Here is a 23,572-nt window from a genome sequence, read left to right as displayed (position 1 = left end):
AAGCAATTTTACGTCCAACATGTTTACTTCCTAGAAAGATAGTAAAGAAAATATTGACATGCCAGACTTGATGGGATCCTTTGTTTCCTACGGTGTGGTCATTTACTCTTACATCAGACTTCATATTTCCCCAGTCAGCACAGCAAACTACTTCAACTGTGGAAGGATATTTACTGCTTAGAGAAGTCCTTGGACACTTCAGCAAACTTTGTCTTGTTTCTCTGTCCAAGAGCTATATATAGACTTTGCTCAATCAAGGTCTGAGCAGCTGCTGCTGCTCAGATGTTGTGTGAGCAGAGCTAAATATTTTTAAGAGTATAAAAATGTGACAAGATAACTCCAGCCATTTTGCTTTGAAAGGTGTTTGTTTGTCCAGCCGTGTAGTAACAGAGGAAAGAGAAACTACCTTAAAGGCACATTTATTTGTCCTATTTCTTAGTCCGAAACTAACAGAGACAAGCAGACATAAATAATGCATCTTAAAAACTGTAAGTCTCATAGCACCTCTGCGAAGCTACTCAGTTCCCTTCAGGTTACCTTGTTCTTCACCTCATGACACATGGGGATATGAACCGCCAATGCCTATAGTTTTACTGCACCTGACTCTCCCGGGCTCGACCTAGTGATGATGCTATGACAGTATCGATATTCTATAATCGTAGTAGGATAATAAAAATTTCATATGACAGGGAAATGCCGCTATCTTGGCTGTAAAATATGGCAGTGCATGATAATATATGCTGACAGCTACCCTGAGTAAACTGCCTTTCCCTCGGCTGAAATTTGACCAGGAAGCTTGCGGGTAGGAAGCCTTCTCCCGCAAAACCGATTGGAAGATTTTTAATGACTCAGAGTAACGAAGGGTCTGTTTCCATTTCTGCTGGTGGATAGACAATAGGACACGAGCAAACGGAGAACCCCCCCCTCTACCCTTTTGTTCCCCCTCCCCAAACTATCAAACATGAGAAGGATCGATGGGGCAGGAAGATGCCCTGAGAGCAGGGGGTGTGTGTGTGGATTAGGAAAACGGTGGGTATGGACAGGCTTGCAGGGAAGGATCAGGATCCGCAATTTGAAATGGTAAAGACAAACAGATTTCTCCTTACCCAGTAGGGGAGTTGCGTTCGGAAAGTCAGAAGGGGTTTGGGCGGGTTAGGGGTGAGTTTAGTCCCCGACACTGTCCTCTTGCTCCTGCATGTCCTCCGGCAAATTACTTTGTGTCTCCCTCTCCCACCTGGAAAATCCCCCCCCGCCCCCGCCATAAAGTTCACATTAACACGAAGCACAGGCCGGCGTAGGAGTCAGACAGGCCGGAGTTGGAACCACCGGCCGGCCGGCCGTCCTTCACTTAAAAAAAATACAGATTTTGGAGGAACCCGAGCAGCGATTTCACGCTGAGCCTCGCCGACCTCAGCCGGCGCTGCCAGCACACCCCCGCGGCCGGACCCGAGCCGGCTCGTTTTTAAGACAGACACGGGCAGTTTTGGGGGACAGACGGCCGGTCCCAGCAGAACCGCTCCGGACCTGGGGGTCGTCGTCCCCCCCCCAGTGCCCCGGGGCTGCCGGCGGCCGGCTTTGCCGTGCCCGTCCCTGCTCTCCCCTCCGCCGCCGCCTCCCCCCTTCCCTCGGCGGGGCTGAGGGGGGGGTGTGTGTGTGGAGGGGGGGGTGTGTGTGGGGGGTGGGGGTGGGGGGGGGCTGGGTGTCCGTCCCTGCGCCCCGCGGCTGCCCGGCCCCGGCGTGCCCGGGGAGAGGCGGGCCGAGGCGGGGCGGGGGAGGGCTGGGCCGGCTCCGGCGTCCCGGCCCGGCCAACCCGCGGCCGCCGGGGCTGAGCCATAAAAGCGCCGGGAGCCGCCGGGGCCGCGGCTCCAGTTGGCCGCAGCCGTCCCCGGCGCGCCTCGGGGTGGGCAGCCCCGGCCCGCCCCCCCTCCCCCCCCCCCCCCCCGGCCTCCCCCCAGGCACCGCGCCGGACCCCCCCGTCTCCTTCTTTTTTTCTCTCTCTCTCTCTGCCCGCCCGCAAGATGCTGTTTTGGCACACGCAGCCGGAGCACTACAACCAGCACTCGACCGGCAGCTACCTGCGGTGAGTCCCGTCCCCCCACCCCCGCCCCGGGCAGCCCGAAACCCCCGGGGGGTCCCCGGCGCCCTCGGCACGGGGGTGGGGTGGGAGAGGGCCCCCGCGGTTTGAGGTCCTCCGTACCCGGCGGCCGGCCATCGCCCGGGGTTAGCGCTGCCAGCTCCTTCTGAGAGACGTGGGCTCTTTTTTTCTTTCTTTTTTTTTTTTTTTCTCTCCTCGTGGTTGTCTTTTGGTTCGTTGGTTTTGGTGGGGGTTTTTTTGTTTGTTTGTTTGTTAGCGCGGGGTTAGACAACTACCTGCAGTTTTGTTTGATTGCTTTTGCCGGCTTCTCTCCTCTCCGGGGCTTGGGTAGCGCAGTTCAAAGGGAGAAGGTGCGACAGTTGCAAAGGGCTGTCACAAGTCTGCGGAAAAGCTCTGTCGGCGAGCTAAGAGGGCGTCCGGTTTTTTTGCAGGGTGGGATTTCTTTCTCCTTTTTGGGACGATGGGTAAAAAGCTCAGAATTTCACTTTCTGAACTCGCCTAAACCAGCTTTTTCCTGTCTCCAAACAGTTGCGTTTAATTAAATGTGCCTAATTTAAGCACAAGGGCTGCGAAACAATAGCCTGTAACATGTGTAGCACAAACCCGTATTTCCTCCCTCCAAAAGACAACAAAGCAGACAACTTTGGGAGTTTCCTTTCTGCTGGGTGCTTGTGAATTTTATTTTTTTTCTGAATATGTAAAGCTGAGCTCTCAGCTGGTGTCAATTGCTGCTGCTCTGCTGAAGTGTGATTTTTGTTGAATTTAGCGCTGGAGAACCTGGTTGTGGCCCAAGAGCCTTGCTTTCAAAATGTACCCCCAAATAACCACCTTTGAGAGAACATCGAGTTTGTCTGGTGAAGCACTTTGAACACAGATAATGCTTCCCTTTCAAGGGGACACTCAATCTTAACTGTTCCTGCTCCCTATCAGCACATTTGCAAAGGAATTTTTTTTTTTTTTTTACTAAATAATAATTTCCCATTATCAAATGATACAATACTGTGAGATTCTTGCTTTCTGGCAGCTTCCCCACTTCTGTGCACCAGGTTCTTCACCTCAACCCTCTATGCCAGTACGTCTGTTTTAACAACATGTATGTGGCAAAAGCCTTGCTTCGTGTTTGCAAACCTGATTAGTTTAGGACAGTGAGAACGGTAGTAGCAGAGGAGCATCAGCATTGGTACTTGTGCATACTCTCTTTGCATTAGAGAGCATTTTTGGTGCTCAGGCTGCTTTGTTAACTCCATGGATTTGTAGCATGAGTGCTACAAGATCATCAAGCCTGGGTCAGGCTTGAGCCCACATTTCAAATGCCTTTTAATTGGCCAGAAAACACATTAGATTATTTCTGCTGGCTTGATGCTAGCTGGGGGGATAAAGGATACCTGATCTGGCAGGAAGGCTGCTAGTGTGAAGGTAATCTGTCAGTGTTTTGGGAACAAACTTCAGCTTTAGGGAGTATCTGCTGCTGTGACTGTGGTGGTTTTGATCTGGGACTAAAAGCCCTAAAACGAGTTTTACGGCAGCAATGGCCTCAGGTGTTTCACGGAAGGTCAGCTGAATAAAACCCATCTTTTTTTGTAGGGACCTCTAATTCTGGCCACTTCACTCTCCACGGGAATGTGGCAAGACATGCATTTCTAGAGGGGCATTTTTCTGCTGAGCTGTGCCTTTCTGAAGGCTCTCCATACCCACTTGTAGCAACTCTGCAGAGGAAGCTGAAATAGTACAATCTTTGAAGTAGCTGTAGGAAAAGTTTGTATTGATTATACTTTGCAGAGATCAAAGCCTTTGTGGGTGTCTGAGACATCTGTGTAAATTCTGCTGTACCTCAGTGGTATTTGTAATTATAGCAAGACAATACTACAGAAAAATCCTCTTAAATCTTCATGCATTTTTATGGAAACTCAGTATGTGTTTTACTCTCTGTTCTGCCAGCTAACTGAAGTCTCAAAAAACTTTTCCCCTTCCCAGGTAAGCGGACTAACTGTTGGTTAAGACCAAAACTGTAAAGCTTTAGCATAAAGGTGAGACTTGGGAGACTTTTAAGGGTTCCCCCCCCCCCCCCTTTTTTTAAGGATGGGAACTGTTGTAAAATCCTGCTTTTTCCAAAACTTGATTTGCAACTCTTGGGTGAAAAGAGTTGAACAAATATTGTGATGACTTGTATACCTAGAGCTTAGAAATTCTTTTAAGCCTTGATCTGTTGCTTACACCTTTCTAAGTTCCAAACACTTCTACTAAGGTGAAATGGTTTAGAAGGGCTTGATCCAACACCATGGATACCACTGGCCATTAATTCAAGTGCTATAGGAATAAAAATGTGATTAACTTGTGTGGCTTCATGAGCGCTTAAATATTGCGAACCTTTCCAGAAACCAAATCATGGATTCCTCCATGCTTATAGTCTTCAGCAATCAGACAGCTGTTCCAGCAAGCGTAGGGGTGTTAAGAGCCTGATGTGAAATATGATATTTGAATTTTGTCTTCCCCTTGCCTAAATTTCCCAACTGTTTCGGCTGAATAGGTGTATGAAATCCTCACCCTTAACTGTTAAACCTGGGCCAGATTTTGTCTGCTGTTTACTGCAGAGGCTTTCAGGCTTTAGAGTTTTTGACCTGTTCTCATCTGTAAAGCAACATGCATTCCAATAGCATTTTGCAGATGAGTGTGTTAAGAGCAAATGTTGGCATCTGGGGTGAGATGACTGTGGAGCAGTATCGGATCCTGTGTATGTGTGGAGCAATGCTATCTATTTCAGAAATCTACTGCAAGCATTTCTGTCACTTCATTACTGTAGTAAATCATCACTAAAGAAAAAAACCCAACCCCTCTCTATGGCTGTAGTTAGGCAAGAGCTGTGATTATGTCAGTAATGCCAGTAAGCAAATGGGGCTGGATGCCTTCGAATTGGTGATAATATGGAGGGGGTGGGGTTGGAAGAGAGAATGGAAACAGAGATGGGTGTTTCTTTTCTCCTCTCTGTATCTGAAATGGCACACTTTGCTCTCTGGCTTAATTTTACCATAAATAGAAGTACCTGTGTTTGAACCAGGCACTTCAGCAGTTTGCTGTAAACTGCTGCACCTTTTCACTCATGACCTGGGTAGCCTTCAAGGTTGTGGGTGCTATGAGTGAAAGCAAGGTGGATCATTAACTGAACAGGCAAGGAAAAAATTCTTAATGCTCTTTCCATAGGGACCCTGCCTGTACATGCTGCCATGTTCCTGAACAGTTTTTCTTAAAGCTTTTTGTGTATGGGATTACTGAAGGGAGCAGAACTGCAGCCTCTGTAATGGGAATCTCAAGTCTTCACACATCTGGAGGAAATGGAGGAGAAAAAAAAGAATAACTTATTCTGAACTGGCCTCCATGTTCAACATAATCCTCCTAATTTGGAAGGGTATTAATGTCTTAAATAGGCAGACACAATGATCAAAAATGTTAGTGACATGGGAAAGGCTAATGTGGTTCTTCAGTATCAGACATGCTGAGATAAGGATGCTTATTCCTGAAGTCTCATTTTGTGCTAATTATTCTGCTGTGCTCTCAGCCTTGCTAATACCCATTCTGCTTGGGGATTAGTGTGCATTGGGATCAGTCTGACACTAAATCAGCAGGCAGGTCAGCATGAACATCTTGTAAAGGAGTGAGAACTGGGACTGCATGCAGGTCCTAGTGAAGCTGCTCCTGAGCACCTGTGTGTGCGTTTATGAAGGCAGCCCAATGCTGACTTGAGCTACACGATTCCTTGTGACCAGGTTTATTTGAGTGCAAGGGGATATTATGAGTCAATTAATCCAGCAGTTCTTGCCGTCACTTACCTGAATGTCTCCTTTTTATGCCAGAGCTGTCTGTTCCTCACCCTTGGCTGCTACCTGTAGACATTTTACTAATCTGACATTCAGCTGTCAAAATAAAGTATCCTTTCTTACTTTTTTATTTCTGAAAGGCTTTTGTCTGAGAACCTAAGAACTCTTAAACAAATGTCCTTCCACAAGGGTGAAGAATCTATTTTTGATATTTTTTTTCCGCATGAGGCAGACTGCTTAACTGCAAAGTAAACCTGATTTTATGTTTTAAAAACAAATTAATTCTCAAAAATATTCTGGTTTGTTAATGCTGTGTTCTTTTGCCCAGTGCTGACATCCTACAGGCAGAAGTTGCCTTGCTACATTATACAGGCCAAATTCTTTCTTTTTTAGCCATCATAACTCAGTGTTTCTCCAGAGACCATCTCCATTATCTCAGAGCGTGAGAATCAAGTGAAGCATGAGGCTAGGATATTCTGTAAAGTTTTTGTCACTAAATGTGTGTGAATTGTATGTTGCAGAGATGTCCTTGCACTGCCCATCTTCAAGCAGGAAGAACCGCAGCTGTCTCCTGAGAACGATGCCAAACTGCCACCCTTTCAGTACGTCCTCTGCACAGCCACGTCACCTGCTGTGAAACTCCACGAAGAAACCCTGACCTACCTCAACCAAGGTAGGGTTTGTACTACACTGAACGAGGGCGTATTTCCTGGGAACAATTCATGAGAAACAGATTTAATCCCATGCTTGTGCCTTTACCGGGAGGGCAGTGGGATGGGAAAAAGAGGGATAGAGATGGGGAGGGGGGTGGAGGAAAGGAGGAATATTTAATTTTTCATATTTACATACCAGATTGTCAACTGATATAAAATAATGAAGTACCACTGATTTAACTGTTGACTTAAAGCAGCATTATAGCATCCTTGTGGCCAGGTACTGGCTTGATCTCAGACGACTTACACTGCAGTGTCCTACCTTTATCTTAAAAGGGCAGACTAATTAAGCAGATTAGCAACCTTTGGGTTGGGGAGGGCTCTTACTATTGCAAGTCCCCAAGTTCTGGAGGGCATTGCCAGAGGATGAGTTAGCAGGCATCCGAGGGCTCCTCAGTGCTCTGGGCAGAGTGTGACATCCCTCCCACTGGCTGGGCGATGTGGCTCTGCGCAGTCCCGAACTTGACAAGTGGCTGGGGTTCAGTGTAGCAAGGTCCTCTGTCACTGACCTCATAGGCTAATTTTTATTCCTGGATAAACAAGCGCTGTGTGTTTCTCCAGGCTTTTTTTTTTTTTTTCCTCCTTTGGCAGAATTTGTGCAGACACATCTGTGGTTGGAGTTTGGCTGTCACTTTGCAGCACCTCCAGTGCGTGGGTCCCAGCAGGATCAGACCTCTTCAGGCACAGATTATGCTAAAACTTACTTAGACTTATTTTCTGCCAGGTTGTAAACAAGGGCATTAGCCTAGCAACAAGCTGAAGGCTGTCTGTGCTGTTACTGAGATTCCTCTCCTGTTTCAGGATGCTGCCCTGGCTCTTTAAGCTCTGTGTACTGAGCTTGAAGCTCGCTCCGGTGCCTCTCTAGCTAGGTTTCTCAATGCTTGTACAACATGGAGCTCTGACCTCAGGTGTGGCTGGCTGCTGGATCTGTGTTGTTAGCTGCTAGACCTGTGGAGCCCCCATAGAAAAATGAGCCGAGTGCTGCAGGCACTACCCAAGGAGCCAGATCTTTCCTGTCACGTAAGCTGGCACTGTGCTGTCTCCAGTATCAAAAGATGCTTGAGACTTTGTGACCGCCTCCCCCAGTTTATCCATCCAAATACAGCAGACCCCAGGAGGTGATATGGGGTGTATCAAGGGTGAGACAGAGATGAATCTTCCCGTGAAACAGTTCTTTCCTGTTTCAGAGTAAAAGACTTTCTGTTGTGAAAAGCAGTTGATGGCCAAATATTTAGCACACATGAGCCAGTGTCTATTTTTTTTACCTTGGTAGGGCAAAAGTTAGACAACTCTTTACACAATACCATGAGTTTTAAAAACCTGTGTGACTAGAGCAGTCTATATTTTCCTATGCGAAGTAAGACCGTTACTGCCTTTGTAGATAGACCATGTGTGTTAGGCTTTCCCTTGCTTACTATTGCAAGGAGTTGTCTCCTGCTCCATCTCGACACAGTACTGACCTGTTTCCTTGGCAGACCACCAGTTCTCGGAAATCTTCTGCATCTGTCCTTTATCCCTCAAGGGGGAAGGTGAGATATGTCCTTCCAGAATAAACCCTGGAGAGCATAAGGCTGGACAGGCCTGGAGGAACAAAGCAGGGATGAGGCTGGCAGGAGCTGTGCAGTGGGACAGAGTTGGGAAGGGGCTGAGAGAAGAAGTGGGCACTCTTTAGTGCTGATGGCTTGCCACAGTGGATGGAAAGGGCACCTTTTCCTAGAGAGTCTTTGGGATGATTAGTGGTAAAAGGTGGTGTATCTCCTGACAACTGAATGGCTCACTGCTTTCTGTTCTTCCTGGCAGGAGCTTTGCACCTGCCTGCCACCTTCTTGGGAGCATCCTCACCTCATTTATTTAAGCTCCCAAGCAATTCGTCTTCCTCCTTACACTGAGATGCTCTGGGTTTCTTGAAAAAACTCTTGAAATTCAAGGCTCTCTGTATGTAGATGGATTTTTTTTTTCTTGAGTTCTTGCAGTGTACCTATTTTAAAAGCCATTCTGCTCCACTTCAGCAGGTTGTTTCAGACTCCACACCATTGGCTGCACTCTTGCTCCTGGCACTGACCCTTTCCAGTAGCAAGGGCAGGCCTTGACTGTAAATCTATCTGATGCGTAGTCTACCTTGATACTAAGTCCCTTAGACCAAAATCCCTTGCCTGTGCTGGTTAGCAAAAAGGGGCTGGGGTCTGCTCCCATGTGGATATGAGCTGCTGTGAGATGCTTCTGGGTTCATTGAAGGTAACTACACGTATGGGAAGAAGATGGTGCTGGACACACCTTTCAACCAGCTGTGGTCAGAGGTGGAGAGTCTAATTTCTGGTGGTGGCTGTCAGTGAGGACACTGCCTGGTGTTAAAAAGATGAGGCTTTGTCTTGCAATTCCAGGACAAATAATCAATTGGCAGGTAACCTCCCATGTCACTTAGAGTTTTCTGTTTAGGAATGTCTACATAAAAGGGTATTTGGTCTTTTTCATGACGTCTGTGTCAAAAGTATGTTCCTCATGCAGTGACCTTCTAGAATAAAAAATAGGAGATGTGTCTTTTTAAAAACAAAAATTAAAGTGCATGAGTCAAATTTTCTTCTCCTTTCAGCCACACTTCTCTTGGGGAACCACTTTTGATTCTTGAGCTATATAGTTTCCCAGCAGGTACCTGTTGTGTAGGTAATTTCCCATCCCTTCTCCAAAACCAGAGTAGTGTGCTGCAACTCTTTACTTTGACCTGCTCAACACAAGTCAAGGAATCCCACCTAGGTGCTGCCACATTGATGTCAATTGTCCTGCCTGAGGTAGAGCCAAGTGCAAGTTAAAGGCTCTGACAGAAAATTAGTCCCATTAATAGAATTATGTTGTATAAGCCTGAGAAGGTATGTGAAGGGGACCTTGAGGCAGCCCAGGTCTCTGGAGCCAATATTCATGGCATGGCAGAAGAGCTGACTGACTCCAGAACACTGTGACCCAGCTGCAGTGCTGTAGCCATCTCATGAAGCAATTTAGACCATTCCCTACACTTTATCACCTTACACTGACTGTAAGCAAAGGGACACCTCTTGCACCTTACCCTCTTTCTGTGCTTATCGTGATCTGGCCAAACACATAAAACTTCCCTTCTTCCTTGTATGCTTGGTTTTGTGATGGATTACTTTAGCAAATGGGTAACTTCACTAATGGATGTCCCTCACCCCGTCTGCACTGGTGAAAGCATCAGTCATAGCTGGCTTCTAGTAAGGCAGATACAAAGATACAGTGGCTGTCCCAGCTCCAACAAAGCAATTCACATCCAGTGTGGTTACTTACCCAAATTGTGAGGACTGGGTTTGGGTTTTTTTGCTTGCTGGGTGACTCTTGCCACTTGCTGCCCGAATGTTCCTTCCCGACTCGAGCTCTTCACCACTCAGTAACTGACCTTTTGTCACTGCGAAGCAGTTCTGCTCCCTGCCCTGAAACAATTGCTCCACATGTGACTGGTTCAATGGTGGTTTGTGAGTGGACCAGCTCAGGAGACAGTCCGTGTGCAGAACTGGACAGAAGAAAGGTCAGGTCTGACAGAGCTATGGAATGGAGAAAGCTGGAAGAACTGGGCAGTAAATCGCAGGCCAAGTTGTATAGCAGAGGTAAAAGAGGAACTGGTAGAGACATTCAGGTGAGATCTGAAAGGGTTTCATATGGGTTAGGAAGAAGGGCTGTCCAGTGGCTGTGTTTGTGTACAAAGAGGAGAAGGATGGGAGAGGGCTCCAGGCTTGTGGAGCATAATGACTTCTCGTGAGCCTTGCTGCTTGCTGGATAGACCCATGGAGATGGTCAGTGGCACCGAGGAGGAAGAGGACTTTGGCCTGGGCTCTCCATAAGAGTGAAGGAGGAAGCTGAGAAGACTCCTGAGCTGGAGACCAGTGTTTTCAGCAAGGGCAGGGGAAGCATTTGAGAGGGATCACAGGGGAGTGAGCTTAGCTGTTGTGCTAAGTTGACTTGGGGACATTCAACAGTGGCAGGCTCCCAAGTTTGTCTGCTCCAGTTTGAAACTGTGAGTGCTTGCTGGCTGCAGCTCTAGAACCAGCCTGTAAATGAAGCAACTAGAGTCAAATCCTTAGCTTGGTTTCCAAAGACTGACTCATTACACTTGTCTTTCCTGATCTCTTCCCCCCTGCCTTCCCACATTCCTTGGCAAACTGGAGCCAGAGTCCTGCTAGCCCAAATTGAACATGATCTTAGTTTGCTAATGCTTAGGGCAGTTCCTACATTAAGAGTTCTTTACTGGACCTCAGGAGGATTACTCATTTGATGGGACACAGTATAGAGTCATTCGTATGGTGTCTTAACACCACTCCACCTTCAGTCCACTAAAGTGGTAAAGGTGCTGTCCTCGCATTAGGAGCTGCTGCTGGCATCGCTCCTTTGGTCAGGGATCACATCTGTCAACAGAGCAACACTGTCCAGAAGTCTGCAGCACAAACATCGCCTAATGTTTCTGGAACTAGCCCGCCTTTTAGCACTATTTCAGTGTCTCTTGTGGATAGGGATTTTCAGACAAACAATCAACCAGCAACCATATTACAAACCACTGCTTTAGCAAGAGGGCTTGATGCAGTTGCATATTCCATGGTCTGCAGTCATATGGGGTGTGGTTTGACCATGGCTGGTTGAAACCAGTTTCAAACCATGGACAGAAATGGGAGCAATGAAGGTGGTTCCAGAAATTGCACCGGGAGGAATGCGGAGGAAGCGAGCGCTGTACAGTAGATCTGAATGCTAATAAATGTGAGGAAATAAAATCATTCCTTTTAAAAAACAAAACAAGAAGCCAAAGAACACAAAAACCTGAAAGTCATTGCCCCAGGGAATCAGCTTGTAGTGCCAGAACCACATGTAGACTGTGAGCTATTCAAGTCATGATTTTGTTTCATGACCAGCATTGGGTTGGCTCAGAGCCTCAGATCTAAATTACTCCAAATAGAAGGTGGTTAAGGTTGATGGCAGAGGGTCGCTGAGAGCAAGCTGTGTGACAAATGCAGTCCTGTCCCCCAGTGGTGCTTCAGAGTAACTGGCTGTCACCTGCCCGTGAAGTTATCCCGAGGTCTATTCAGCTCTCCACATCTGTGGTATGTGACTTGTGGTTCTTGGCCACGTGAGGATTTTAGTATACAGCTGGTTAGGGTTAGGAAGGCTGGCCATCTCTGCTTTACAGTGTCTTCCAGGAGTCATCTTTATTGCCAGTCCTAGACAGTTCAGAAAACAAGCAAGCCAAGAACTCAAATCATGAGAGAAAACCACTAACATCTGAGAAGACCTGTGATGATATTGGGAGTGTTGCTGTAGAGGTGCATAAGCAACAGATGCCTCGTGAAGCTAAAGATGGACTTAGTTTGAGTCTGGGTCACACCTAAATGAAATCCCCAAATTTCAGTGCTCAGGTGCAAAGGCATATATCCAGGTTCAAGACATGTGTGCATAAACTGGTACACTTTAAACTGTGCTCCGTTTAAAATCTGCTGGGTGTTGTCCTGCCTCAGCTCGCTGCAGACGTGTTCTGGTTTCTCCTCCAAAGAAAGGTGCAGAAAGCACTGACCAAGGAGCAGCTGAAGAAGACACCTTGAAGCGACTGCTTGGGTAGGAGATGAAATCGCTTACAACAGAAGGCAAAAGAGAACCTTTGCCTCCTTAAGGTCTAAAGTTCAAATTCAGTTGTCTAATCTTCCACAGCCAGAGAACCCAGTTTTAAACACTGAGATTTACAGTAAATGAAAAAAGCTGTTTTGTATTGACGTTAACTCCTACGTAATTGAGTTTTTATGGGGTTACAACTGTCTGAATATTTGTAGTTTTCCTGGAACAATTCTTTATTTGCCTAAATGAAGTGTAGAGAAGGCTGAGTGACCAGCTCTGCCTGGGTGTGCTTCTGGTTTAATTATAGCTCTGTTTGTGGGGATATTTTTGCTTTGTCCCATGCTAAGAACTGCCTCTTTTCCTAACAATTACTGCCATTACTGACCAGGCCCCGGGTATTTCAAGGAGCTCTGCTGCTGGTGGCCTCTCCTGTGTGAACATGCTCTCCACCCTTGCTTGAGATCGCAGGCACAACAATGACTTTGCGTCATTGTGAATATCAGGTGCTCCCTGGTGGCTGCCCACCTGTGCGTCCTCGATCCCTGATCGTTGTGGGGTGCCGTACTGCTCCTTGATCCCTTTCCACTCTGTTCCTGGGTTTGGACGCCTTAAAAAATGGCTAACGAAGCTGGTTTGTTTTTTGCATTTCTGAGACCAGCTGCTTGGTGGTTTTGGTTCTTGTGGTGCACCTCTTCGTCTTTGGAGGAGGAATTTGTCTCCTGCCTGACTTTGAAGACAGCTCTGAGTAGGTTCTGGTGTCTCAGTTGAAGCCATTAATTGTGCTAGCAGCAATTTCCCCATATGTTTGGCAGCTCTGTCTTCACTTGGCAGCCCAGGATAAACAACCCTGTCTCCAAACCACACCATCCCTAAGCTCACTATGAATCTTGCTTCAGATGACAGGGCACCTCTGCATAAGTAGAGCATCTGACTTCTGTTGTCCCTAGGAAGCTAGAATCTCAGTTGTCTTTTAACCAAGAGGCTGTTTTCTATTCTTTCTGTAATCCTTTCTTCTGTTGCTAACATCTGGATGAAATTCAAATGGGATTGTGAACTTGCTGGATTGTAGCCTGTGCACAACTCCTACTGAAAGCCCCTAGACTGCATTTCGTTCTCCCACTTCCATAAATCTTCAATATCTGTGAACGAAGGAAGTGCTTAGATGTTCCTCGGAGTGTAGCAAGAAGTAAGAGAGTATCTGTAAGATTTTTTCCTTATATTCCATGTCATGTTTTTACTTTCCCCCATTATCCATATCTATTTTGAGATTCCTGTAATTATGACAGTGAAAATTTTGCCTGTCATCTTATAGCATTGGATGTTTCTATCAATGTACCTATCAATCTGAGATGTGGAGATTTCCCAATTAGCTTTCTCTAATTTGCAGTGTCCTAAAAGACCACATTTTCGGTAGCAATAAGAAGCTTGAGAAATACTGTAGTTTTGATACGATTAACTGCTTTTATAGCAGTAATAGATGATACTTTTTTTCTAAAGAGCTTGGAAAAACCCAACTTTTTTTCCCCTTTGCTTCCTACCAACCATTTATTGTGTGTTCTGGAAACTAGACAGCAAGTACTTGAGCAGTGAGATTCCTCTTGTCCTAGCTCTGTGCCACGTTTGTGACCGGTGTTGAAGGTACCGTCTGCTTTGACGGGATGGTTGCCAATCACATCATCTCCCCTGCTTTGTGGTAGGCACTGGCTGAGTAGCCTCGTGTGGTAGCGGGACTTTCTTTCTCCCCGTTTTTTACTGCAGAAATGTGGTGGAGGAAGCGACTTACCTGAGGGAGCTGCTGGGTGGTGTCAGGAGTCGTACTCAGCTCTTCTGCATCCCTCTCCAGCACCCTTACCTGGGACCATTCTTCTTACTTATCTGAAACTCAAGTAAATATTACACACAAAGCTACTCTTACAGAGCTATAAAATCTGTTGTCCAAATTGACTTAGAACAGGTTGAAACCAGAAAAAGCCTGTATTTTTTACTTACACAGAGGGGGCTGAGGTTTTCTGAGCTGGACAGATGTGACTAAGATAGTCCTGGGTGTTTCAAGTACATGCTAGAGAAGTGGAAATACAGGAAGAAATTATTTTCACAGAGCAGATATTTTTTCAGCTTTCCATCAGATGTCCTTAATTTCTTCACTGATTAATTTGTATTAAAAAATCAAAGTTTATACCATGGCTTATATTATGTGGAGTCCAACAAAGTGGATGAGGTCTATGCAAGAGAAGCCCAAGTACACACAGTGAACTTAGCGACTGTGTCTAGTGGCTGCTTTTGTGTCCTTGATTCAAAGTTAGACTGTATTCTTAGAGGAATTAAATGTGCATCTCTCTCTTTTGAGTGGAAACCACTGTAAATGAGTGTTTCTGTTAGTGCCTGTTAGCTATGAAGTGTCACCACTGTAAAATAGGCCATCTTCAAAAGTCTCGGAAGAGTAAGGCTCAGCCAAATGTTCGTATAGTAAATAAGCACTAAAATTTTCCTCAAGCAAATTTGGCTTCGAGGCATGTGTTTGGCTTTCCCACAAGAAAGAAGTAGGGAAAGAGAAAGAAGGGGACAAAGAAACCCCCTCGAGTTGGGAGCAGATTGTAAAAGGAGGGAAAACATAGGAAGAGACATGATGACAGTGAAGCTCTATGGTATAGTAGTAGAATTAGTAGTTGTGAATTGGTCTGCTGGGTTCTTGTAAGTCTTGCTACCCTGGTGGTAGTGGCAAGTAGGGTAGGTATCCTCAGTGTTGGACTTAGATGGGTAGCTTTGCTACAAAGGGAGACGGGCAGGAGGCAGGTGAAGGGCAAGATTGTGAATGCTAAAGCAAGGCACGTGTAAATTTTTGTTCTTATTGCCACAGTATAAGCAAGTTCAGAAGGGGACCACAGAAAAGAGGAGTGTGTGAGCACTGATCATGACTGGGCAGTTTGGTACAGATACAGTCTGGACACTGAATACCAGAAACTGGGAAGATGCAGCCAGGAAAGGGCTGGCTGTACTCATCCTGCTCCATCTCTGGGTGCTTATAACTGGGTGCTGTGTTGAAGATGAGATGTGGGGCAAGATGGGCCTGCAGTGTCAGGATGACTCTTGTGTTCCTTTTGCATTTCCTGGTCCACAGTTGGTCCTCCTTTGCAGGATTTCCATGTTCCTAGCATAGTGGGAGCTTTCAGGGTGGCCTATTGTGTAGCTGGTGAATTCATAATATCTACTGGATAAACATCTCCTACAGCATCTTGTCAATGAGGCTGCAGCAAGAAACTGCAGAATATCCACTGCCATTTGTGGCCCAGGGAGGGAGGATTCTGCCCTTGCTCCTTGTCCTGCAGAGTGTCTGCGCACAGGACGTTTCAGCAAGTCTTATGCTAAGTTTTATTTTTGCTTTTGTCTGGCTAAAAAGGTGTGGGCAATCAAGCATGCAAGTTCAGATGCCAGCTCTGTCACTCTTGCATGTTTACCCTGGGGGTTCATTAATCTTTCTTGTCAGAAAAAATCTTTGTGTGTGCCTGATGCCCTGAATAGTTGCATTTGGCTGTTTCAAAGGTGATCCTCCTGCCTGCTGGATGTGCTTTGGTTTGGGAAGATAAATGCTTTCTTTTTTTTCCTCCCCCTCCTTCTGTGTGCTGCGTTTGACTGTCAGCATTCCTTTGCCTTTATCTGTGCACTATTTAGGATGTCCATATAAAGTTGCTAAATGGAATTTTTATTGGCCAGCTTGGCTTAATAATCAAACAGTTTCCAGGCTGGTTCTGTCTAGTGCTGTGTGGATCCATTCTGAGAAAGAGGACTCACAGTGGTTTTTTTTCTTTCCGCAGACTCTTGTTGGGGATATGGTTTAGTCTCAGGTTAGGGTTTAATTAATTGCTGGAAAGGCAAGCAGACTACTTGGCTAGATTAAGTAAGGCCTGAGTCATATTGGTCTGGAAGATCAGCATCCTAATTGGAAATTAGTGTATTGTATCGGTGTATCGTGCAGAAAACCACAAAATGCATAGTGCAAGTGGCCCTTGAAACATAATACCAAAACAAAAAAAAAGCAAACAGGATATTGTGGTTGTGTAGCAAGTAATCTTTGAACAAAATGTAACTTGCAGCTTGAAATAATGATAATCTTCTGTAATCAGAAATTGCCTGAAATTCCTGATGGCTGACTAAATTCCAACAATGGAAATCAGTTAAGATGTTATGGTTTGTACCTTCTGAGTGAGTGAAAGCGTTCCTGTGTTGAACTAAATTATTTTTTATCCGTAGCAAATTGGTGACTTTCAGTTCTTTTGTCCCCAAACTAAGTGGTCATGCCTGCATTTAATGTGCATTAATTACCAAAGACAATAAAACTTAAAAAAAGTAAACAGTCTATAAATCCTCTTTAAGATAGATGCAATTGCTTTATGAATCACCACGCAGGAACTCTCTGGACCTGGGTGGTTACTACTTTGCTGGATACTACTCTTGTTTGTAAAGCAGAGTTGCTCAAACTCTAGCCTAGGAGGAGATTGCATAAATTTGCTGTTGCTCGGGGAATGTCTGTTCAAAATACAAATTACAGCGTATCATCACCCACCCAGGTTTTTATTGGTGCCCCTGAAGCTTTCAGTGAAGCTGGGAGACAAATTGCATCTCAGGAATTTACTGTGGTTTTCTAAATATTTATTACTGTTCTGCTCTCTGCCTGAGGTAGGGAAGAAGGGTTGTGGCAAGCTCTGTGCGAGGGGAGCACCGGGTCGCGCAGGCGGGCGGGAGGCTGCCTTGGCCTCAGCTGTGCTGGGGATTTGCTGGCAAAATGTCCTCTTCATTTCAGGTAGCGACAGAGATGCTTCAGATGCCCTAGTGTGCTTGTGTCCGATATTACAACGTGAGACCAGGCTGGTCACCAACTTTGAAGTTATCTTGAACCCGTGTTGCCTGTGGTGGTGCAACTATGGCCAATGTTGAGAGCGTGGAAGGAAGAGGGTTTCGGCAAGCTGCTGGCCTTTAGCACTGGGTTTAAGTCTAACGTTCAGTAATGTTGAACGTCATCCTGGCAAAGGGGGGCTGCTCTAAAACTGCTGCCACTGCTCTCCTAGCCACAGGTGTTTTCTTCAGGCTCTTCCTTCCATCTGAGCCCAGTGGATGTCAAACCCTCCTCAGCTGAGGACCAGATACTGCCCTGGTCAAGGTCAGACCATTCAGTCAAGTCATTGGAGAGTCTCAGCATCGGTACCCTTTGCCCCTGTCTCCAGCTTTACCACCAAGCATTTACTTGGAAAGATGTAGTCTAACCTATATTCACCTGTATTTTCATTTGGGGCAGATGGACAAACTCAGTGTAGGGGAACTCTATATTTTCAGCTGTATGTTTTGGGCTTAGCTAGTTGCAGCCTGTGTTGGGAGCTGGGAATACAGTCTGGTTTAGTCACACTTGTACCCACATTTCTTTACAGATTTAGATACCTGAGTAAGAATGATCTGTTACTGATTTAGTTTTACCAGAAAATTGTCAGTCTGTGACTGCTAGTGCTGGTAAGTAGTGATGCAGGATTTGTATGTGATCTGCGTACCAGAGCCTTGAGTGACTTCTTTGCCCTCTTTGTCGCCAGGGGGAGTTCAGCTTTCTTCTGATTAGGTCACTATTATTCACTTTATTTTACACAGGGATCTTGTTTTAATATGCAAGTACTGATTCTTTAAGGCTTTTTTTTCCCCTGCAATTGTTACAATTGCAGGGCTGAGATTGTAATTCACCATTTCAGGATTTTTGCTGGTAGTGATGGTGGAAAACATAGGGTAAACAAGGTTTGGAAGGTATTTTTCAAGGAAAAAATATAATCCAAGCAGTTTGATGCTATAAAAGTACAAGTATCTGAATGTTGTCCGTGCTATACCAATGAATTATGGATACCATTAGCCACAAAGCAATGAATTTGCTGGAATAAGTTGTAAGGAGAATAATTTTTCTTTTTTTCAAAATCAATACCAAAACATTTATATATAAAGGATTTGTGAAGAATTAGAACCAAATTCTCACTGACAGGGCTCCACAGAGAGGGAAATAAACTTCATATTTTCTGAAGCTTGACTGGGAGCAGTCTTGTTTTGATAACAGTCCTGTGTAGTAACTGGAGTGAAACATTCAGAGGTCAAGGGGAAAGCAGTTAGCATAAAATACCATTTTGACTGAGGTTTTTCATGGCGTAAACTGAGTTCCAGGGCTTACATCAGATGACCCATATATCTTTCATCAAAGCATTTTATTTCCTCTTTGGCTTTCCATTCAATATTAACTCTGTCTCCACTACAGTCTCTTTTTTTACCAATGGGCAGAATCTGTTTCTAACTTCATCCAAGGTGAATCACCCCTGTCAGGAGGACACGTGCAGTGCCTGCTGTGTGCAAGGTTGCATTATTGTTCCTATCCCATGCAAGTGGTTGGAAAATACATGCTGCAGAGTTTTTTGAATGCTTGATGCTAGTTTGAAAGGAACATGGCCAATGTTTTTATGCCCGTTATTTTCTTTTCTCATTGGAATTTCAAATAAGCAAATCGGGCTCACCAAAGAGTAGGAGGGTGTCAGTGCACAAAGGTGTCCCGAAAACCTGCTCATTCCTGAGATACTTGCTGAATGGCTAGAAGTGCTTCTGTTTCTACCATTGCCTTCCTCTATAGCACAGCTCATGCCACTTAATTTCTCTGTCCCTTTTACCCCATCTGAGTACAGTCTTAGATATAGTTTACCATCTCTTGGATGCTCATGGTCTCAAATCCTAAATTAATTTTCTGTAAGGATTAATTAGCCTCATATTGCGTGGGAATGAACTGTAAGTGCAAGAGATGCTTGGCTGTGTAAATTTGTTTGAGGCAATGAACTGTATAGCTCGTGAAATGTATCCCTGAACTGAGCCATTGAGCAGTGGAGTACTTCATACAAAGTAGATACACTTGTACAACATATACAGAGGTACATAGTACAACAGACGTGGCTCTTAGCGAAGTGGTTTAGTGGTGTACTTGGTAGTGCTAGGTTAACCGTTGGACTTGATCTTAAGGGTCTTTTCCGACCTAAATGATCCTGTGATTCTACGAGAGAAAACCAGTTTTGTGAACCTGAGCCTGTTCTTTGTATGCTAGTGCAACAGTATTGATTACGTGGGGAGATATGTACGTCTCTCTAAAAATTGCCAAGTGAACAATATTAATGCGTATCAGTGGGAACATTAGAAAGTTTCTTGAGTTAAAGTGTGGAAGACCTCAATTTCGGGACCGTGGTTTATAAAAACCACTTTTGTTGTACTGCAGTCTTCAAAGGAAGGTCACTGTTGTCATTTCGGTTTACTTATGCGCAGAGATGGGTTAATACCTATGCACGTTTCCAGTGCTTAATTTGGTACTTCAGATGTTTTATTCTCCCCCCGCCCCCGCCCTCAGCCACTTGCTGGATTCAAGGGTCGTTTCCTGTTTGCAGAACTCCCGTTGACATCAGTAGGAGTGTTGTGCAAACATTTGGGGCTTCAATATGGCCTCTCTTGTCCTTTCTTTTTTTCTCTTTTTTTTTTTTTTTCTTTTTTCTGCCAGCCAGCTGAATAAGCACAATGATCCCTGTGCTCTAGTGATATGGTCTGTATTCACATGGGTAACCAGAAGAACTGGGATTCCCAAAAGGGAATCTGCCTGAAACACGGTGCCTTTTTGACACATCTGCTGTCATAAGTCTTCTGTTTCTAGATCCAGATCCAGACACGTAGCATTTTTTCTCTGCGGGTAGCAGCTGCTTAGAGGAAGATATATCTGCTTTGCAGTTTTCTGCAGGGCCAGTTCTGCGGAGATACTGGTTGAGCCAGAAAACCCAAACTGATCTCCTTGGTGTCTGCCTTGTCATACCCTGTACATTTTTCAGCAAAAGGGAGGATGGCAAGATGAACAAGAAAAAGTAGCTATAAAGTATATATACATATGCTCCATTAATTCTAATGATCCTGTCCTGCCTCTGTAGCAGCTGTAGGTTTATTGTAAAGAGTTGTTCCTATACAATGAGCTTTTGTGCTGTCTTAGCCATTTGTGCATAAGGTATCAAGACATCAGTCTCCTTTGTCTGTTGTCAGCCTTGGAGGGAGACATTATTTCAAAAACCAGTTAGCTAAATTCTACTAAAGTGGCTAAATTCCCTATGCTGGGGTGGCGTGGGTGGAGTGGTGGTGGCGGTGGCGGTAGCAGTGGTAGCAGCAGTGGGGTGCTGGAGTATGAATTCTCTTCCCGGAATTGGTCCTTGCATATGCTGTAATACCCATTGCTGCTTCCACACACATATCTGAAGGAGTATTTATGCCCTGGGCAGCCACGTTCAAGGCCTTGTGGAAAAAAATCTTATATTTCTGGTTCACCAGAACACCTTACAGGCCTGACTGCTCTCTGAAGAAGGCAAGATTTTGCCCAAGTTGCTATCCTCTGCGGAATAGTGCCTAGACCTGTTGTGCCAGCAGCTCTTCACACAACCATTGCTTCAGAAGGGACAGACAAAGACAGTGCTGTTACAGCCACATGACATGGGGGGTACAACTGCCTCGAACTCCTTGGTGACTTTCTCAAGGGTGACCAGAAAACTGTAGCAGCCCCAGGAGACAGACTATGATCGATGCCCTAAGTGAGAGCTTTTAGCTGCCAAAAGAAAAACTTTTCCCTCAGATTTCTGCTGTGCTTTAGTGCCTACTTGATTACTGGGGCAAATGCATTATGTTACCAAAAATGAGCTTTCCCTGATCAAACGTATGCTTTATTAGCCACATAAATGCCAGCATGACTCTCTCATTGCTACAACATATTAAACACCTTGGAAATGTTTCCTTAAACTCTAGGTCAGTCTTATGAAATCCGTCTACTTGAGAATAGGAAATTGGGAGAGTTTCAAGATTTAAACACAAAATATGTAAAGGTAAGGAGAAATATAGATTTCTTTTCTTCCTGCTACTACGTACAGCCTCTAATGAAGGGCCTGACCTTGCTCACACTGAGACAATGGAAAATACTTTGCCATAGTTTTTAATGGGAGCAGGGCTGATGGAGTTGTTGAGTGCTAGTTTCACGGGACTGTGCAGCTTGGCTTTACAGGGCTTCAGGGGAAGCTTTATTCTCTTTGTGATCATGATCCCAGAGTTTCACTGTGAATATTGGGTTCAGGGGAATCCCAAAGTTCAGAGGTGAACGTGGTCAAAACTGCTGAGAGGCAGACTTGTCTCCCTTCTTAACCCCAGCAACACGCCTGGGTTGTTACATCTCAAATGGAGGACCCTGGTGTTTACATCGTTCTGCCATGCAGATTCTGCATAGCTCCAGTTTACTTTGGTAATGGGCATAATCATGAACTTACAGAACTTGATTTTTTGGTTTGGGGGATTTTTTTTGTTGTTTCCCCCCTCCCAAAACAGTTCAAATTCAAAAACTTTGGTTCAGACCTTGGTTCTGGATCCAACCTTCAAGCCTTCCTCTCCCCAATTCTTGGCTGTTTTGCCTCAGGATTTCTTTTGAGAAATGGGGACTAGTTGCAAAATTTGGATTCCAATCTGGATTTCAAATGTTGTCCAAGTTTAGGCAGTTCTTTATTTGTCTTTTGGCCCATTTCAGGAAGCATGTGATTGGGATTTTCAATGTCATTGGGATCCCAATTTTGCAGGCGTTCCCACTGTGGCTTGCTTGCTTCTTGGAGCTAGGGTTTGATTTGGGCGTTTCTCAGGTTCATTGGCAAAAATTGCTCACTCATTTGATATGGCAGTCCCCAGCAGGAGCATGGACTTGAGAAACTGGGATGTAAGGGGTCGTTAACTCATGCAAGTATAGCACTCTGAATATACAAAAGGATATATTAGTTAGGAGTACTTTGGACTTGTTTGCCCTGGGGATTGCCCTTATTCCAGCCTTTTTTCTCCAGTTATTGATATGGCTGCACCATTGCAGACCAGAGATGAAAATTCTCCTGTTACAGAAGCCTTCCTATTCTACACTTGTTTAACTACACTGGGGCAAATCCAATGGCTGGCTCTTAATGGCTGGAATCAAGTTTAATTCCCACTGACAAGGTGTCTGGGCATGTCAGCTCCACCGGTGCAGGGACAGGTGAGCTGGCTTTCACATTTGCTAATCAGAGTGGGATATACTGGGGTTGGGGCATGGTACAGACACATTAAATATTATCCCCATGTGAGCCATTTTGGGTGTGGAGGCAGTATAGTGATGCTTACATGGCATGACACCTAAGATTGGGTGGGCATTGCTATAGTGCTTCCAGACCGAATCCCAGAAAGCTGTTCAGGTCTGCGTTATGCAGCGTGGACGTGCCCTGTGAAGGGGAAGTGTGTTGCTCTCACTCAGGGGTCCATTAGGAATTTGATAAACATGGTGACGGGTCTCTTAGGTGGACCCTCTACTCTCCTCATGAATGGGGGTGAGAAACATAACAGATCAGCTTTTGCTTCTACGCTGGAAAACCTAAGTCATGTCAAGAGAAGGGCCTCTGGATCACATTGTTCATCTTGCTATCTTTTCTTAACAGAGCATAATTCGTGTAGTTTTCCATGACCGACGCCTGCAGTACACAGAGCATCAGCAGCTTGAGGGCTGGAGGTGGAGTCGGCCTGGGGACCGTATCCTTGATATAGGTGAGACTATTTCATTATGGTTCCTGTGCAGTGTTTGGAAGCGAGATGCTGAATGATGTATGGAGTGTCTGCATGTGTGTTTAGGTTTTTTATATCCTATTCTCTTAGGAATCCTGTATGTCTTTGGGTGGGAAAGAGATCTAGCACTATTGGTCCCAAATAGATATATCATTGGTGGCTTGGCTTTTCACATGCATCTTGTAATTGTATGGAAATGCTTTCTCTTCTTCAATTTAATATTTTTAAAATTTTAGGGGTTTTCTTCTACAGATATTCCGCTGTCAGTTGGTATCTTGGATCCCAGGGCCAGCCCAACCCAGTTGAACACTGTTGAATTTCTGTGGGATCCATCAAAGAGAGCCTCAGCATTCATTCAGGTAAGAGCGAAGTGATATTCCTGTGGTAAATACAATGGTGAGATATCTTACAAAGACCTGGCGAGTTAAGGTAGCCAGGACATGAAGGAGAGAGAAAAATACTAATGATAATATACAAACTCAAGTGACAATCATGTATAATTAACTTGTAGGATACTTGCTAAACCAACTTGCTAGCTACTTGCTAGCTTTGGAGTGCTACCTGCTACAGCTAGGATCTTCTTTTTAAAAAAAAAAAAAATTGATGTTGCTTTCTAAGCATGGGTTTTGTCTGGCGGAAACCGTTCACAACCTGTTAGTTTTGCTTGCTTTCCTCTTTCATGAGTGTTTCTCATCCCAAACGCCAACCATCTG

The 23,572-nt window shown here is 45.2% G+C and overlaps 1 protein-coding gene across 2 annotated transcripts in view; it reads left to right on the top strand.

Moving 5' to 3' along the window:
• The first annotated feature begins 1,975 nt into the window (after positions 1-1,975).
• The window catches only part of TFCP2L1 (transcription factor CP2 like 1), a 34,812-nt gene continuing 13,215 nt past the window's right edge, over positions 1,976-23,572 (top strand). Inside the window, exons 1-5 of one of the 2 annotated variants that reach the window (XM_049804362.1) lie at positions 1,976-2,080; positions 6,429-6,580; positions 21,045-21,121; positions 22,736-22,841; positions 23,112-23,218. In XM_049804362.1, coding sequence (XP_049660319.1) covers positions 2,019-2,080; positions 6,429-6,580; positions 21,045-21,121; positions 22,736-22,841; positions 23,112-23,218 — 504 coding nt within the window. In that variant the 5' untranslated portion in view covers positions 1,976-2,018. Of the gene's footprint in view, positions 2,081-6,428; positions 6,581-21,044; positions 21,122-22,204; positions 22,300-22,735; positions 22,842-23,111; positions 23,219-23,572 lie in introns of those variants that run through there. The other variant, XM_049804369.1, reaches the window with a different exon arrangement.

This window comes from Accipiter gentilis, chromosome 1, assembly GCF_929443795.1.
Source record: "Accipiter gentilis chromosome 1, bAccGen1.1, whole genome shotgun sequence".
NCBI classification, from domain to species: Eukaryota; Metazoa; Chordata; class Aves; order Accipitriformes; family Accipitridae; genus Astur; species Astur gentilis.
The sequence above is the reverse complement of the archived record's forward strand: the minus strand, read 5'-3'. Positions and strand labels throughout refer to the sequence as shown.